At 31.3% G+C, this 20,411-nt stretch overlaps 1 protein-coding gene across 1 annotated transcript; it reads left to right on the top strand.

Annotated features, from left to right (window-relative positions):
- Positions 1-5,039: 5,039 nt before the first annotated feature.
- On the top strand, positions 5,040-6,877 carry LOC148581693 (uncharacterized). Its single transcript, XM_088493225.1, has 4 exons — positions 5,040-5,329; positions 5,502-5,820; positions 6,530-6,676; positions 6,842-6,877. The coding sequence occupies exons 1-4, from the start codon at positions 5,040-5,042 to the stop codon at positions 6,875-6,877; spliced, it is 792 nt and encodes a 263-aa protein (XP_088349351.1).
- Positions 6,878-20,411: the final 13,534 nt, after the last annotated feature.

Below are 20,411 nucleotides of genomic sequence, written 5' to 3'. Positions count from 1 at the left end.
GAGTTATTTTTCATTAAAGCTCTAACTTTAGTTTAATGGCCTTTTCTGATGCAGATTGGGCAGGTGATATTGATGATAAGTGGTCCATCACAGGTTACTGCATCTACTTCGGAGACAATCTTGTTTCTTGGAAGAGCAATAAGCAATCCAAGATTAGTAGAAGCAGCACTGAAGCAGAATACCGCTCGCTGGCTACTGCTCAAAGTGAGCTTGTGTCTATCGAATAATTACTAAAGGAACTACACATTATTTAATCCATAGCTCCTACTATCTTTTGTGACAATCAGAGTACTTGCCTCCTTGCTGCCAATCCTATTTTACACAGTAGATGCAAGCATCTAGAAATCGATTTGCATTGCATTAGAGATATGGTCAATAGCAAAGAATTTTATGTTGTTCACATACCTGCATTAGATCAAGTAGTTGATGTTTTGACCAAACCTCTATCTTTACACTTACTCAGCAAGTTCAAAGACAAACTTAGGGTGATTTCAAAATCCCACCTAAGTTTGAGGGGGTGTTAAGAGTAGTTAGTTTAATAGTTTTTAATTGGTACTCTTTGGACTAGAGATTTATTCTGTTTTTCCTTTTTCTGTGTGTTATATATATTTGGAACTTGCTCATTGTAAAGAGATGACACACTATTAATCAATAATGATATCAGCTTTTTTTACAAGTCTAGAATTTTATTTCTCTTTATTCTGGTTCTGCATAATCAAGTCTAGTGCATGATCTTTTTCTGATCATACCAAAGCTCAATATAAAACCTTCACCACCAACGATCTATTGTGATAAACAAAATGCGTGCTTGCTTGCATCCAACCCAATCCTTCACACTCGGTGTAAACACTTAGAAATTGATTTACACTTGCTAGAGAAGCCGTCAATCACAAATAATTGTTTGTTGTTAGCATTTCAGCTATTGACCAAGTAGCAGATATTCTCAACAAAGTTCTGCCCACTATCCTTTTTCAAAAAATTTGAGGCAAACTTCGGATGTGTGTAACCCTTAAGTTTAAGGGAGGATGTAAAGGATAGTTAGGACTTTTGGTCTATATAATAACTCTAACTACCATTGTACTGCAGTTAGAATTAACTTTACCCTTTTTTAAATGAATTTGGATTCTCTAAATTTTGAATTTCACTTTAGAGGATAAAGTGTGATCTCTCACTATTTATTTCATAGGTGGGACCAAGAAAAAATATGAGAGAAATATTATTAAAGGGTGAGACATCATACTTTATCCTTTAAAATGAAAATTCAAAATTTAGATCTAAATTCATTTTAAATATTTTTTTCAATATACGTATTCAATTTATTCTATCTAAAAACTCTCATTAAGATCCAATGTGTTTATCTATTTTTGCTTGTTCATCAAGAACCCACATTTACATTGTTTTTGAACTCGTACACACACCATTTTGTAATATAGAATATGGTGTAGTTAGTAAACATAAAAAATAAAAAAGAAGATTAGATGGTAATTTGATGAAAAGTGAGAAGTTCGATCGGATAAATTAAGATATAATTAATTAGTGTTTAATTTGTTGGACATCTAAAAAAAAAATTAAAGTGAGTGTAATGCAAGTGTGTATATATAAAACAAACAAAATCATATGGTAAACTACAATAATGTAGGTTTTTTTAAGAGAAAAAAATGCAAGTATTAGCACATGTATGACGAGCCAAGTTAGTTGTCAATGCAAGTGGGAGAAATGAAGGTGGGAGATATTTTTATTTTATTAATTTTTTAGTATATATAATCATTTTATGTTAGTCAAGTATAACTGATCACCATACTAGTTGACCTGTTAATTAAGTACTTGCGTGTTGAACCCTTCAATTTATCCGTGCCAATGTGTCATAACATGATATAAATTATTATTTAGTTATAGGCTTAATTTTTTATGGTACTGCTCCATGTACAAGTAGCGTATAGTCACTGATGATAATTAAGTCCTAAATTGAACGCCATTTTTGTAGAAAATTGCAAACTCTCTTTATGAAATTGCAAGATACCTTCATTTTATTTTATTTTTTTTATTTGTGCGTTTCTCAATTTCTTCGTCATATTCCCTTCTTTAATTTTTATATCGTAGTATTTTTTCTCTCTCAATAATTACACATATTAAAATCTGTTATTCGAAAGTATTTTCTATGTTATTAAAATGTAATATTCGTATTAATACTGGAGAGTAACGATCGGTGTACGTTATTAGAGATTAAAAACATATCATGTATAACTAGAACAGTATTTTTGAATATAATTCTCTATTATTAGCAAAGACTTTAGGATTGGAAGATCGAATGGCAAGGAGAATCGTGAATAAAGATACTAGCTAGGACTACTAATGAATAGAATACAATAAGATTTAGATTCTATCTTAATTCTATTTGTAAATTTAAATTTTTTTTAATTTAATTTTATTATATTCGTAGTTTAAAAATTTTTTAATTCTAATTTTATTTATATTCTAAGATTTCACCCGGAACTCAATTTATGGCAAATCAACTTTTTTAATCAAATATAATATTTAATTATTTTATAATTTATAAACGTAGTAGTAAAATAGAAAATATAAAATAAATTCATATTAAAATTAAAAGCAAAAAAATTAAAATAAAATATTTATTAAAATTATAAAAATAAAAAAATATGGGTTCAATCTTTATTAATTATATATATATATATATATATATATATATAATACTTTTTAATTATAATTATAATATTTTGAAAATATGAATTGATCAGGTTAAGTTAAATCTAAATCTGCACCTAATCTTATTCACATATCAGTATATTCTATTTTTTGTGCAAATCGAATTGTCAATTCTATCCAAATGAATTGAATTAAATTAAATAACCCCAGACAAAATTAGTATTGCGCCATCCAGCTTAATACTAGCAAAAAAATGCCTTTTAAACATAACTATTAAAATAAGGTATTACGTATATATTTACGTATATTTATATATTTTGAATATTAAAATATTTTATGTATATTAAAGTTAATAACTAAAGTCATCACTATTTATTTGTATATATTATTTAACTAAATAATCAATTACAAGAATAATCAAACTTATTATATTAAGATATTTAAATATACAATAAATAAACAATCAAATTTATTTATAATAATATTATTGAGTTTAAAGAACTAAAATATTTTATGATGATGACTAAATATTATTGGATAAAACCAATTGTTTTTGTGATTTATTTTGTTTAGTGTGCAGAAAATAAATTAAATTAAAATTGGCTCAAGAAGCAAAATATTAAGTTCACATACACACACTCTATAATCTAAGAAGATATTTGCTATACTCATCACTTCATTCATCAGAAACAAAAGCAAATATCTAGCCTCAAGAATGAAATCATATTTGGCCTAAGATCATCACAAGCCCAAACCAGTGGTCCATATCCAAATCCATTCTTCCAATTTAGTTTCTAACTAAGTGATTTAATTCTCATTTCATTTGAATAATTCATCATACCATCGAAAGCCAAATCCTCTCTTCTCTCTCTTCTTTTTTCTTTTACATCACATCACTTAGAAACAAGAAGAAAAAATGAAAAAATTCTGAAACTAGGGCAATTGAAGAACAAAAAGTGAGTTTTCAATTTCAAACAAGAAGAGAAGGTCAAATGGGCTATAGCAAAATGAAAGATCACACCAAAAGAGCAAATCACAAAAGGAAGTTTCTACAATTGTGATTCATCAAGGATTGTTGAAGAAATTCTCTGTGTCACAAGCACCATTTTGAAAACTATGAAGAAAGTGAAGTCAATGGTGCTCTGCTGCTTGATCAAAAATCAAACTTGGAGTCAAAGCAAGAATGCACGGCTCAGATTCAAGAGGCAAAGAAGAAAAAGGTTGAAAGAGAATATTGAAGGTATGGTTGTATGTTTGATTTGGTCACTACTACTACCTTCTCTCTCCTCTATGAACGTCGCTGCTACATCTGATTTTGGGAGAAGAAAAAACCAACAAATGCTAAAGCAAGTTTAAAATTCTGAAAGCTTTATTCCTCTATTAAAGGGATGAACAACCAAAGATTGGAGCAAAGAGTGAGAGCACAACGTTTGGGTTCCCATAGCTCACTGAACTGTTTATTCTTCTCGTTCATGGTTTTCATTGAGTATCTCTTTTTCTCAGTTTAGTCTTTCTGTGTTTCAATGGTAAAAGACAAATTCGTGAGGCTTGTATGTAAAAGCCATTGAGTGAAAAAAAAGCAGAGAGTTGGACTTAGAGAAAAAGTCTAAGTTTATTTCAGAAATTCTTTGTAAGTTTTTCTATTTTGTTGTCATGATCCTGAGAGAATTCCTTTGCAAGTTGGGTTAGCACTTTGATATTGAAAATTAGGGTGAGTTCCTAGTCAAGTTCACTTTGGGTTAGAAACTGGACTTGTCCCAGATAAGATTGGGTATATCCTAGGAAGAATTGGTGTATGTAATTCTGTTAAAAGATAGAAAAATTTTGTTACTATTGTGATGGATACCAAATGTAGGCTACATTGCACTGAGTAGCTAAACCAAGATACATCTGTGTGTCATTTTCTATTCTCTTCTCTGTTTCTGGTTCTGCTGTATAGGAGACAAAAATAAAGTATCTCCTTATTCCTCTACTCAGCAATATTTCACTATAATACATCTTGCAAGCGACTATGTTCTGGCTCCTACCGCGTCAGGAGACAAAACCAAAATTTCTCTTGTTTTCAACTCACAGCATATCTACAGAACTCAAGATTAAAAGCAAAATTAAAAGAAGGCCAAGATTTAACCCCCTTCTCTTAGCCACTGATAAGCATCAATTGGTATCAGAGTTTGGTCTCAAAGAGATCAAGCTTCGCAGCTTGGAAGAAATATCCAGATGGCAAGCAACATGGGATCCAACACAGTGGCTTATAATCTGACAGAAGGACAATCCAACAACAGACCTCCATTCTTCAATGGAAAAAATTACAACTATTGAAAAGAGAGAATGAAGAAGACAAGAAGAAGGTGGAACCCAATGCCAAGGCTGTCAACATGCTGAACTGTGCAATTAGCTTCGAGAAATACCAAAAGGTTTCAAGATGCAAAACAAGAAAGGAAATCTGGGATAAGCTCCAAGTCACATATGAGGGCACCACACAAGTAAAAGAGACAATGATTGACATCCTGAGTAAAGAGTATGAAATATTTTCTATGAAGGAAGGAGAATTAATTGATGACATATTTGAGAGATTATCTATCATCATTAATAGTTTGGATGCTATAAGGATTACTCATTCTGAACAAGTGCTGGTGAGGAAGGTTTTAAGAAGCTTAACAAAAGAGTAGGAAACTAAGGCTATTGTTATCTCTGAAAGCAGTAACCTAAGTCAAATGACCTATGATGAGCTGAGAGAAAAGTTACTAGCATATGAAATCACTCAGATAAAAAAATGATACAAAAAAGAAAAGAGTGGCTCTTAAATCTTGTACTGAATCATTGGATGATGAATCTAGTTATTGTTTATCAGATGACGAGTTTGTATTTTTTGCTAGAAAACTTAGAAGAAAGATGCGACTCAAAAGAAGAAGCAGAGGAAGCATCTCAAAGGAACTAAAGAAGGACTTAAGCAAGGTCATTTGCCACAACTACAGAGAAGCTGGAAACCACAACTATGACTGTCCAAAGCTGAAGAAAGAAGATAAGTCTCGAAAGGACAAGAAAAATGAACTTATGACTTCTTGGAAAGATCTGGAGAATGATATTGAAGAAGATGCTGATTCGGATAATAACTATCAAGGCTGCTTGATGGCCAACCACAGCCACCATAATGAGGTAATCTTTCTTGAACCTTTTAATGAAAAACTCCATCTTATGATTGATTATCTCATTGAGAAAATAAGAAAATTTCTGAATCAATATCATGAACTTAAATCTGAAAATGACATCCTAAAGGCTAAAAATGTTGTTCTTAAAAAAAATTAAGAGAAGTCGAAACCTCTGTTGACCTGGTTGAAGAAAACAAATAGTTTAAATTTGAAATCAAATATTTTGATGAAAAGCATTCTGTTGTTGCCTATTGGAATTACATTGAATAAAATGAAAGGTTGCATAAATAGGTTAATAGTCTAAAACAAGACTTAGCTAAATTTGCTCAAAGTTCTAAGAATTTGGACAAATTATTAACTAGTTAAAGACCTCTTTTTGAAAAGGTTGGGTTGGGGTAATGTGAAAAATATGAATATGCTTTCAAAAATTCACACTTTGAAAATGAAGTCTCAAAATTCAAAGACAAAAGATTTCAAAATCCAAATCACCTTAGAAAATCAGCAAGCAACAAATTCTGTCATATATGTAATCGGGATGGTCGTTTTTCTATTCGATGTTTCATTTTTGAAAGAAAAAATTGGTGATAAATTTTACAAAGTAATTGGCAAATATAATGCACTTGGGTAACCAAGAAGGTTTAGCATTAAAGGATCCAAAATGATTTGGATACCTAAGGTCTCTTAAGAGCTTTGTGCAATTTTGCCTAGCATTCAAGAAGAAGAATGACATGTGGTACTTGGATAGTGGATGCTCTAGACACATGACCGGAAAGTCCACATTCTTCATCAAGCTTGATAAATACGATGGAGCCTTTGTGATTTCCGGTGACAATGGTAAAGGAAAAATAGTGGCCATAGGTAAGGTAGGTAAGAGTTTCTCTACTTTCATCAATAATGTCTTTTTAGTAGATGGATTGAAACACAATCTTCTAAGCATTAGCCAATTGTGTGATTTCGGTTATTTGGTTATTTTCAAAAAATTAGAATTCTTGATGTTTGTGAAAATTTTGGTGAAACTTTGTTTGTAGGTAAAAGATGCAATAATGTGTGTGGACTTACCTTGAAGGAACTAAAAGAACAAAATGTAGCTTGTTTCACTTCTATTGAATGATTTGAATATGAAAAATGGTTATGGCATAAGAAATTGGGGCATGCAAGCATGTTTCAAATTTCTAAACTTGTGAAAAGGAATTTGGTTAGAGGTCTTCCAAAAATAAAATTTGACAAAGACATCACTTGTGATGCTTGTCAATTGGATAAACAAACTAAAAATTCTTTTAAACCTAAGGACGACATCTCAACTAAAAGGCCATTGAAAATACTACATATTGATCTTTTTGGTTCTACTAGGACTCAAAGCCTAGGTGAAAAACATTATAGTTTAGTAGTAGTTGATGACTATACTAAGTTTGGATGGGTTCTTTTCTTGGCACATAAAAATAATGCTTTTCTTGCTTTTTCTACTTTATGAAAAAAGATTCAAAATGAAAAGGAATTGAAAATAGTTTCCATGAGAAGTGATCATGGAAAAGAGTTTGAAAATCAAGACTTTGAATCATTTTGTGATGAATTTGGTATTTTACATAATTTTTTATGTCCTAGAATACCTCAACAAAATGGGATTGTTGAAAGGAGAAATAGAAGCCTTCAAGAAATAGCTAGGGCAATGCTTTGTGAAAATAAAATTCTAAAATTCCTTTGGGCTATGATTGTGAACACATCTTGTTACATTTTGAACTGAACCATCATTCGAAAAGTTTTAAAGAAAATCCCATATGAGCTTTGGAAAGGAGTACCACCCAATCTTAAGTACTTTCATATTTTTGGATGCAAATGCTTTGTCTTAAACACTAAAGATAATCTTGAAAAATTTGATCCAAAGTCTTATAAAGGTGTCTTTGTTGGTTATTCAGTAAAGCATATAAAGTTTACCTCAAGGAACATAGAATAATAGAGGAGTCCATACACGTTACCTTTTGTGATTCTAACACCATTTCAAGTGTTATTGAGAAAAATGATGCAGAAATTGAAACTGAACTAGCTTTGAAAGGATTCATGATCAAGACAAAACAAAACCTTCTTTGGAAAAAGTTATTCCTGTTTCTGCAGAACAAAATGCAGGAGATAATTCTATTTTATCTCCTACTGAAGCAAAAAATTATGGAAATCAGAACACCACAGAACCAAATCATACTCAACCTGAAATCACTTTACCAAAACCCAAAGAATGAAAATTCATGAAGAACTATCCACATGAATTTATCATTGGAGATCCATCACAAGGAGTTGCCACAAGATCTTCAAATAGAAAGAGGGCCGAACATAATAATTTTGCTCTCATATCTCAAGTGGAACCTCAAAATATGAAGGAAGCACTTGATGTTCCCTCTTGGATAAAGGCAATGGAGGAAGAATTAGTCCAATTTGAGAAGAATGAGGTTTGAACTTTAGTACCTTATCCGAATGGTAAGAAGGTAACAAGTACTAAATGGATCTTTAGAAATAAATTGAGTGAGGATGGTAGTGTGGTTAGAAAAAGCTAGATTAGTAGCTCAAGAGTATGATCAAGAGGAGGGCATTGACTTTGATAAGTCATTTGCTCCGGTTGCAAGAATAAAAGCAATAAGATTATTGCTTGCATATGCAGCCCACAAAGGGTTCAAGCTTTTTCAAATGGATGTAAGTGTGCCTTTTTAAATGGTTTTATTGATAGAGAGGTATACATAGTTCAACCTCCCGGTTTTGAAAATAGAGATTTTACAAACCATGTTTTTAAACTTTCTAAAGTACCTTATGGTTTGAGACAAGCTCCTAGAGCTTGGTATGGAAGACTTAGCTCTTTCTTATTGAAAAATTGCTTTCAAAGGAGAACTACGGATACAACTCTTTTCATTAAAGAATCTAATGATCATTTCATACTTGTTCAAGTTTATGTGAATGACATTATGTTTGGATCGGAAAATGAAGCCTTGTGTGATGAATTTAGAAAATTAGTGACTAGTGAGTTTGATATAAGTATGATGGGAGAACTCACATTCTTTCTAAGACTCCAAATCAAACAAACTCCTAGTAAAATTTTTGTACACCAAGATAAATATGCCAAGGAGTTAGTAAAGAAATTTAGTTTAGACAACTCTAAACCAATGAGTACACTGATGCATCCTAATTCCAAACTTGAAAAGGATGAAAATGAAAAAGATGTTGATGAAACAAGGCATAAAGGTATGATAGGATCTCTCATGTATCTTACTTTCTCTAGACCAGACATTGTTCATAATGTGAAAATGCGTTCTAGATTTCAATCTCATTCAAAAGAATCACATCTTTCTACTGTGAAAAAGATCATTAGGTACATCAAAGGCAAGGCTGATTTTGGTCTATGATATCCTAAAACTGATCAATTTTGTGTAGTTGGATATTGTGATGCAGATTTTGCCAGAGACCGTGTAGATAGAAGAAGCACTTCAGGAATTTGTTACTTTCTTGGACAATCCTTGAATATGTGGTCAAGTAAGAAGCAAGCTACTATTGCTCTATCCACTGCTGAGGCAAAATATATATCAACTTCCTCTTGTTTTTCTCAATTAATTTAGCTTGATACACAATTTGCATATTACAAATTGCAAGTCAATAGTATTCCTTTGTTTTGTGACAACTTGAGTGCAATCAATATTTCTAAAAATCCTATTTTACACTTAAGAACAAAGCACATTGAAGTAACGTTTCATTCAATAAGTGCAAAAAAGTATAATTGACATTCAATTTTTGAAATTTGAGAATCAATTGACTGATATTTTTATGAGACCCCTCTGTGAAGATAGATTTTGTAAATTGAGAACTGCTTTAGGGATTGTTGATGCTGAGTTTTTGAACTAAATATGCTTAATTTGATCTCTGGTTATTTTTGTCTCTCAGGTCGTCAGGAGACAAACTGGGTAGATGATGATTTCCTCTAGGTTCCATGAAGATTTAAAAGTGTGTTGATGATCTTAATTAATCTGAAACTAAACCAAACCCATGGCGGTCCATTGTGTTTCCTTAAAACCACCACTGGGCCCAAGAGAAGGATATTTTGTTCTATGAAGTGGGCCTCATTGCTTGTTTGGGATCATCAACATCAAAAAGTATTAGCTTTTAATTTAGTAATTTTATTATTTTCTCTCAAGTCAAATAAGTTTCAGTTTCTTTTCAAAATCCTCATTTGACTTGTCATTTCAAAGCTACCTGCATTGTTTTTAAAATTCAAAATTTTTTAAATAACGTTCTCATTTATTCTCTTTTATGTTTTCAAAGAATTTTTGAGCATTTAAAGCAGTTATTGATTTGATAACTTCTCATCTTTTTCCATTACTCCACCACTTTCACTTTCTCTTTCTTCTCCACACTCCTTATTTCTTTCATCATGAGAAAGAAGGTTGCCATAAGAAGGGGAATGGACACCATCAGACCCCCATGAAATCTTCCTTTCAGACCACAAGCCCATACTCACATTCATATCCATTCACACTTATCCTCCTTTTTACTACTCTCAACTACCGGAGTCAATGGCAAGAACGAAGACCACAAATCCGAGGCCATCATCGGCTCCTCAACACGAAGGCTCCTCAAGGACTAAAGTGGCGAAAGGAAAAAGACCAATGACAGATGAGGAACCTCCATCCTCTCCTCCTCCTCGTTCAACTTCTCATCCTCCAGGACACTTGGCCCCTCTTCTCGACTATCAAAAGGTAACAAAAGACCTTTCTTCACTTCGTTAAGGAACCCATTTATCCTGATCCAGTTGTCTTCAAATCCTATTTTGGTAAATGACCTCACTCTCATTTTGATCTTCTACAGTTTACTTCTTGCATGGATTTTGAGTTTCACAAAGACATTGTCTCAAAAAGACCTCTGTGCTCTTCCTATGTTGCTGATTTAAAATCTTTGGCTGAAAAAAGAATTGACTTTGTTGAAACTTTTAGGACATTAGATTGGGAAAAATTGTTTGAAATTCGAAAATCTGTTTACCCTAATTTGGTCCGAGAATTTACGCTAATATGCACTATAGTAAGGCTTATGTTCACTCATATGTTAAAGGCTACTAACTCTTTTTGAACCATGAAAATATCAGTGAATTCCTTGCTTACAATGATGTATGAATAAATACCTACATTTCTGAAAAATGAGATAATGATCTTGCAGTTTCACACCAAGATGTTTTGGCTAACATATGTGTGAACATATCCCTTATGGATGGTATCACACAAAATCATAAAGTCTTAGGTCCCTTCAAAGCACAGCTTCACTATATTATCACTCACATTTTGCTGTCCTAAAGTGATTCTTACCAAAGGGTCACCCTCTGTGACACCCTGGTCCTATATGCTATATTCAACAAAATAAAGATTTTTTGCCTACTTAATGATGTGCCATATGTTTGACTGCATTAAAAGTGATAAGAATGTCTCTATTCCATATGAAATATTTTTAACTTATATTTTTGAATACTTTGGTGTTGATCTAAGTAATGAGATCATGAAAGACAAATTTTCATACCTCAAGGGTGGTAGTACAATAAAATAGACAAAGAGAAAAAGCACAAAGGCTACCAAGGACACAGTTCTTGAAGAAGATGAGGAAGAAAGTCTTCCTCCTCCATCCACTACCGGGACATCCTCATTTCATAAGTACCTTGTGAATGGTATTGTTAAGGATGTTTTACAAGAGTTTATCAACCTCATAAAACAGATAATTAACTTAAGCAAACAAGCTTGGCAATTGGCTCTTCTAAATAAGAATTTTTTTTGGAAATCTCAAAGCTGAGTTGAGGTGTTGCTTAAATATATAGACTCCTTGGATGATGAGCAAGCAATGACCGATCAAGATAAGGATCTGGCTGGAATCGAGGAAGAGGGATCTGATGCCTAGACCATATTTTCTGATGCTGTTGATGTTCTAAAGCTTTATTTTTTTTTATGGATTTTATCATGTTGAAATACTATCTTATTGCTTTTCTGGATTTGAACATTATTTAGTATGGATAACTGTAATAGTCCTTAGGACTTAAACTTTGACACTGACACTCTTATATGCTTTGCACCTGTGTTTTGCATATTAAACTTTTTGTGCAGGTTCATCCCTTCTTGATAACAAAAGGGGGAGAAAGAAAAATGAATTAAAACAGTGATGCGCTATAAATATGATATCATGAAGTTGTTGTTTCTATTTTGATTTCTCTTGATGATGGTTGAAGCTGCTGTTTATGATTTGATCTGTTTTATTTTTTTATTGAAAATCTCTAGCTCATCAATTTTGATCTGGTTGAGAATATTATTTATAACCTTTAGCATAGTATCTAAGTTTTAAATAAATGGCTTTTGATTAAATTTTTGGATTAGCTCTGATTTATGCTTGTCTCAAGGTTGGTTGATATATTAAATTCTTAGGAAATTGAAGATATGGTTGCATGTCTGATTTGGTCACTGCTTCTACCCTCTCTCTCCTCTGTGAACACCGCTACTACATCTGATTTTGGGAGAAGAAAAAACCAACATGTGCTGAAGCAAGTTTAAATCTCTAGAAGCTTTATTCCTCTATTAAATGGATGAATGGCCAAAGATTGGAGTAATGAGTGAGAGCACAATATTTGAATTTCTATAGCTCACTGAGCTGTTTATTCTTCTCCTTCATGGTTTTCATTGAGTATTTATTTTTCTCAATTTAGTCTTTCTGTGTTTCAATGGTAAAAGGCAAATTGCTGAAGTTTGTATGTAAAATATTGAGTGGAAAAAGACAGAGAGTTGGACTTAGAGAAAAAGTCTAATTTTATTTCAGAATTCTTTATAAGTTTTTCTATTTTGTTTTCATGATCTTGAAGGGATTTCCTTACAAGTTGGGTTAGCACTTTGCTGTTGAAAGTTAGGGTGATTTTCTAGTTAAATTCAGTTTGGGTTAGAAACTGAACTTGTCCCAAATAGGATTGGGTAGATCCTAGGGAAAATTGGTGTATGTAATTCTGTTGAAAGATAGTGAAATTCTGTCACTGTTGTGATGGATACTGGATGTAGGCTACATTGCATTGAGCAGCTGAACCAGGATACATCTATGTGTTATTTTTTATTCTCTTCTCTATTTTTGGTTATGTTGTATAGGAAACAAAAATAAAGTATCTCCTGATTCCTCTACTCAACAACATTTCACTATAATACATCTTGTAAGCAACTCTGTTCTGGCTCCTACTGCGTCTGGAGACAAAACTAAAATCTCTCTTGTTTTCAACTTACAGCATATCTACAGAACTCAAGGTTAAAAGCAAAATTAAAAGAAGGCCAAGATTCAACCCCCTTCTTTTAGCCACTGATAACCATCAAATATAATAAAAAAAATTATATTAAATATATGTTTTCTATACACTGTAATTGATCAATGATTAATTTTTAGTATATATAGCATGGCATGATTCTTTTAATATATCTCAACAGTAAAATAGTTAACAACCAAAATGATACGAATTTGTATCAAGAAATAGAGAAATAGTTAGAAATTTAGAAAAAATAGAATAGAAATTCTTAGGAGTAGAGCCAAAGAGAGAAAGTAGAGTTTTCAATTACATCATGCATTAGGGGTGTTCAAATCCAAATCGATCCAAATTAAACCGTTCATCCAATCCAATCCAAACCGAAAACTGACTAAAACCGCACTAATTCGGATTTGATTGGATTCTATTTTTTGTAAACCGCTTGATCGGATCAGATTTCGGATCTATTTTTTATAACCGATCCAATCCCATCCAAACCGCACAATGTATTATAATATTATTATTTTATTATTATATTTATAATTATACTTATAACATGTTCAATTTGTTATATATTTTTATATTATTCATGTATTATTATTATTATTTAATAAATATTTTATGTTCAAAATATTATTTATTTATTTATTTTAACTAATCTAGAATTTTATTTCCATTGTTATGTTATCGTTGATTTTTTAAGATATTGTTGAGATTTGTTATGTCAATGTTGATTATTTAAAATTTGATGTTGAGACTTGTTATATATATTTAATTTTTTTAATTTATAAAACCGCAAATCCAATCCAATCCAAACCGCTTAAAATTAGATCGGATCAGATCGGATTTTTAAAAAAAAAAACATCCAATCCAAACTGCACCGCAAGTAAAACTAGTGTTCGGATCGGATGAGTTTTTGACTCAAAACCGATCCAAACCGCCCCGCGAACACCCCTATCATGCATATTCATACTATTACATCATATTTTTATTTATAGTATAATTCTCTAATTGAGTTATATGCTCAATACTAATTTTATCATTATCCTACCCTTCAAATAACCTTGTCTTCAAGGTTGCGTTTAAAATATAAATCCTAAAAAAAATTGAAAAAATTAATTACAATTAATAAAAGAAAATGAGCAATTTTAAGATAATATTTTCTATACTATTGGTGGAAAAAAATTACCACCAAGATCCTATTTTTAAAAAAAATTAGATCTATTAACTGATCACAATAATACTTTTTAAAAGTTCGCCCAATACTTGGCCCATTCTTCAGGAGTTGAATTTGGGCTGAGCACCCATAAGGGAGGCCCAACCCGTGAAGAAGGAGCAATACCCTCCCCTCCCTTTCATTGCTGGTGCTGGAAAAGAGACGGAAGGAACCAGCTACCACAGCTCCAACCAGGGACGAACACATGGGGGAAGGGGTAAGTGGAGGCCTTGGCCCCCCAGCCCAACCTAAATAAAATATAATGATTTTTAAAATTTTTTAAATCCCTAAAGACATTCTCTTTCTTCATGTTTCTTGTTCCTTGACTCGTTGACTGTCCATATGTTTTTGAAGTCATAGCCCCACTGTCACTGAAGTCTTCAATCATATCAATTAAGGCAAATGTACTCATCTTACTTTTTACTTCTCCTATATAATTGTATAAAATTATTAATTAACAAAGCACATTTTTTATTATGAAATAATACAATTTCGTTTCTTTGTGCTCATATAGACAAATGGCTTACCCATCTTTAAGATTCATTCTCTCTTATTTTTTATTTTTTTTTTAGTGAAATTGATAGTGACTTAGTGAAAAAAAATATTGTTATTTATGTTTAATTAATAAAAAATACTTAGATTTTGTTTATTCATGTGAGTATATAATTATTTAAGTTTTTTTTTCAGGTAAAAAGAAACTAGAATATTTTATGATGAGAAAATAAAGTAAAATTGATACAATTTTTAAGAGAAAAGTTACTGATAATGTTGGAGTTCAAACAAGTCAACCATCTAATCTTATTTCACAAGAAGTTCAAGTAAGTGAGCTCTCTAATCTTACTCAAAATACACATCAACATGAAGCTAAAGTTTCAACATTAGAAAAAGATGTTGATATCTCTTTACTAGAAAGGGATCCAGGAAAGCGACGTCTAATTTGACAGTATAATGTCAATAAACGTGATAAGATTCCTAGAGCATACATAATATCTAGGCCATACCAACCAATAAATATTAGCTATCCAGTTTCTAGTAACAACAATCACCGTCGATATTATCAATCTTCTTGATTTAAGAAATTTTCAAATTAGTTAGAATATTTACCAAAAAAAGATGTTGCTTATTATTTGCCTTTCTACTTGTTTGGTAAACATTATGGTGCTTACAATGATGAAAAAAATACATTTTCAGAGTTAGGATTTAGTAATTGAAAGAAAGTAAACAATGGGATGAATTGTGAATTTATATGTCGCGAGAGTTCTATTCCTAATTCTCCTCATAATTTACGTGGAAAATCTTGTGATGATTTAATGGCTCAATCTAAGAATATAGACAAAGTTCTTGATAGGCATAGTGATGAAAGTATTGCAAATAACCGTTTAAGATTGAAGACATCTATTGATGCTATTCGATGGCTTGCATTTCAAGCATGTGCATTTAGAGGCGACGATGAAAGTACTGAATCTTTGAATAGGAGATTTTTATTGAGTTAATTAAGCTTTTAGCGTCCTGTAATCAGAATGTTAATAATGTTGTCCTTGAAAATGCTCAATATATATCTCCTGGTGCTCAAAAAGATATATTGCATATCTTTGCTAGAAAAGTGCGTGTGATAATTCGAGAAGAAATTGGTGATTCTAAATTTTGTATAATTATTGATGAAGCAAGAAATGAGTCAAAGCGAGAACAATATTTGTCTGTGGTTTTGAGATTTGTAGACAAGCACAGTTGTGTTCAAGAAAGATTTTTTGATTTTGTACATGTTTCTGATACGTATTCTTTGACATTGAAAACAAAAATTTCATCAGTTCTTTTTCGTCATAATCTTGATGTTCAAAATCTTAGGGGAAAGGGATATGATGGAGCTAGTAATATGCGTGGTGAATGGAATGGATTTCAAGTTCTATTTTAAAAGATTGCCCTTTTGCTTATGACATTCATTATCTTGCTCATCAATTACAATTAGCACTTGTTTCTGCAGCCAAAGAAGTTTGCTATGTTCATTAATTCTTTTCAAAACTTACACTAATTGTGACTGTTGTGACTGTTTCTCCTAAACGTCATGATCAGTTAAGGGTTGTTCAAGCAAATAATGTTGCAAACTTAATTGTCAATGATCAAATTGTGACAGGCAGTGGACTTAATCAAATTGGTACTTTGTAAAGAGTTAGAGATACTAGATGGGGTCTCATTGTTTGATGCTACTTGTGAAGTTCTTGAAAAAAATACTGAAGAAGGTAATTTCTCCACTCATGGTGATGCTAGTGCTGCTTATGATACTATCACATCCTTTGAATTTGTCTTTATTTTGCATTTGATGAGAAATATTTTGGAAGTTAGTAAGGATCTTTGTCAAACTTTGTAACAAAAAAATTAAGACATATTGAATGCTTTAACTCTGGTTTCTACTACTAAGACTTTGATCCAGAGAATGAGAAAATCAAGTTGGGAGACTTTCATAAAAGAAGTTATATTATGTTGTGAGAAACATGAAGTTGAAGTTCCTAATATGAATGCATTGCATATTCCTAGAAGAGGTTGAACTCGCAAAATTATTGACCAAATTTCAATGGAGCATCATTACCATGTTAATTTATTTCTGGCTATAATTAATACACAATTGCAAGAGCTTAATGGAAGATTCAATGATAATATGGTGGAATTTCTTACTTTAAGTTTAACTTTAGATCCCAGAGATAATTATAAGTTCTTCAGTGTCAACAAAGCATGTAAATTAGTAGAATGATTTTATCCAAGTGACATCAGTGACCAAGAGAAATTTCACATTAGAATGCAAGCTCAACATTATGAACTTGATGTTCCTAATCATGTTGAATTAACTAACTTGTGCACAATTTCGGAGTTATGTCAAGGATTAACAAAGACAGGAAAGTCTTTAACATATCCTTTGATTGATCGTTTGATTCGCTTGTTATTAACTCTCTCTGTTTCAACTGCTACAACTGAAAGATCTTTTCAGCTATGAATATTGTAAAGAATAGACTCAAAAACAAAATAGAAGATGAATTTCTTACTAATTATCTTTTGATTTACATTGAGAAGAAGATTGTTGAAAGATCTGACACAGATTCTCGATGAATTTTATGATATAAAGAATCGACGTGTATCACTTCGATAGTAAAAAGTACACATTTTTTTGTACTTTAAATATATATTCTTTATCGATATATTTTTGTAATGTATCTTACATTATAATTTATTTGCATATATCTTTTTTAATATTATATATGTTATTGGCCCCATGATAACATTTCTAGATTTGTCCCTGGCTCCAACCCTCCCGTTGCCGGCAGTTGTGGACTTGCATGGAGGAACCATCATGCAGCTCTCGTCCCACCTTCCCCATCTGCCTTCTCCCTTGTTTGCTGTGGTGTTCTCTCCGACACTTGCCAAAACTGCCGCTCGCCACTGCAAATCGTCGATGGTCATCCTCCGCCTCGATCCCAAGGGAAGAAAGCCACCTTGAGTGGCGGTGGCTTGGCCACTAATGGAGAGCTGCGCATGAACCAAACTCCACCGTTCATCACTGTTGCTCCTCCCTCCACCGTCGCTGATGTTGATTTGCCCTCTACCATCACAACTATCCGCCTTCCTATTGCGGAATTGCCGACCTCGGCGTTGCTCCTGGCTTTGTCATGATTGCAAAACCGCCTCCGATCTCGGTCACTGCCCTCAGTTATCTTCTCTGTCACCGCAAACGCGAACATCACTACTAAAGACCCGTGAGAAAAACGGGTTTGTTAGACTCATTGAAAGATGTTCTAATTTCTCTATTATTGTTGCAATCTGCTACTTTCTTCGTAATTGTTTCTGAGAGTAAGTGATTTTCTGGATTTAGAGTTAATTTTGATTGTAGTTCTGAAATTGGATACTAAAATCCTACTTGATCTGAAATTGCTGTTGATTCGTGTTGTTGTTGTTCTGGTTGCAATTCAAATTTGAAATTCGATTGCTCTTCATTGGCCAAAATGGTTGCTTCTTCTTCCCTTTCTGCATCGATGATATTTGACTTTAGACAAGAATTTTGTTGTTGTTGCTGGAATTGTGTTACTGCTTTGTAATTACAAATTGACAATGAGGATTGCTGAATTATTGCTGGAGCTGAATTTTTTGTTGATTTTGCTTCTTGTGGTTGAAATTATGATTGATCTACAAATTTCGTTGAGTCTGCTAGTTGAAAATTAAAATTGAAATCTAATTTTGCCTCCTATTGATGTTTTGAATTCAGTTCGAAAGCTGGATTTGTTGTTGCTGCATCCACTAAGTCTACATTCTCATAATCGGAATCTGCTTTCCAAAATTGTAGAGTTGAAGTTGGGCCTGGAGATGTAGATGTAACAGAATATGCTTCTTTCTCAATAATCTTGTTCACGGTTGCACAAATTCTGGCAAAAGTTTCCTTAATTTCTTCATGTTGGTTTGAATTTGATAATTTAAATTTAAGTTAGTTTGAAGCTGGTATCAAATTGAATGTGAAGAATCACCATGAGAATTTAGCATGGTGTTCAATCAAAACACCATTTGATACGAATTCGTATAAAAAAAAAAAATAAAGAATTAAGTAGAAATTAAGAGAGAATAAAATAAAAATTTTTAAAAATAAAATCAAAGAAAAAAAAAGTAAAACTTTTAATTATATCATATATGTCCATACTATTACATCATATTTGTATTTATAATATAATTCTTTAATTGACTTATAAACTCAATACTAATGCTATCACAAAATCATCACACCTTTGGTGACAAAATAATTAAATTTCTTATAAATACAAAAAATTAATTATTACCATAATTTTTACACACATATATATATATATATATATGTATATATATGTGTGTGTTTTGTTTTTGTTCTTTTCGAATCAAGGTCAGAAAGCATTATTATAAGGCTAATTTTCTGATGTCTATTTCTTTATTCGGATATTTTGTAAATTTATTTATTTTTTATAATAAATTTAAAATATTTAAAATTTATTAATTTTATACTTTTAAATTGAATATTAATTATTTAATTTTTTAATAATTAAATACTTTTTTTTAGGCATCATAACAACTATCTTATTATAAAAAGACGAAAATAAATAAAATAAAATAAAATCTTAACATGCGTTCCTAACTTCCTACGCATGAGAATGTACTAATATACTAATGTGCCATCTCAGCCTCCAATTAGAAACACCTCTAATAGCAAACTAGCAAAGTGAACTTATAAAAAATAATTAATCAAAGCTACAAAGTATTTCCAATTATTTCACTATTTGTAAAATTATAATTATACTTTATAGAGATGCATCCAGAAAATAAAGTTGAGAAAAAGCTGTCCAATCATGTTCATTTCTGCTGACATAAAAACGTTCTTCTTTTCCTTCAGTATGATAATAATTGTATAGATTCCTACGAAGCTACGACAACGAAGTGCTAAATTTATTAATTATTAACCTGTCAATTATTTTATATCGATAATGTTATTAGGAAAAAAAAATAATCCGAATTTATTTTATTTAATATTTATTATATTATTACATTCATTTTATTTTTTGGTTACTAACATTTTTGATTTTACATCTACCTAACTATTGCATTCACTTTAAGTTGCACTACCTCCAATTGAAAATAATGATATAATCTAAGAAAATTTGGTTTTTCATAAAAAGAAAAACAAATTAAAAATGCTAATAATATTACTCAAATTATAGTTTGGGTTTTCAGTTAAATTTTTTAATTTATATGTCCATTAAAGAAATTAATTATTTTTTAATTAAAAATAAAAAAATTATGTTTTAGTTTTCATTTCAAGTTTGATTTCGTTAATCAAAATGAAACTTAATTAAAAATCATATTGGCATGATTTAGTTAAAAAGAAGATACGAAGAGATACAGCTGTGATATATGGACATGTAGAATATTCATAAAACATATATAGGAACTTCCTTAGAAATTAAATATCATACACATAAAGTTAAACTAATTCAGATCTAACAATTAATAAATAACATGTTGGAACATGAATATATAACAATTAATAATAATTTTGTCAACGAATGAAACATGAATATGTAACGAGTGAAAGCAGCAATCACAT

Source organism: Arachis ipaensis, chromosome B10, assembly GCF_059453495.1.
Source record: "Arachis ipaensis isolate K30076 ecotype BB chromosome B10, ASM5945349v1, whole genome shotgun sequence".
Taxonomy (NCBI): domain Eukaryota; kingdom Viridiplantae; phylum Streptophyta; class Magnoliopsida; order Fabales; family Fabaceae; genus Arachis; species Arachis ipaensis.
This window is presented reverse-complemented; position numbering and strand designations above follow the sequence as displayed.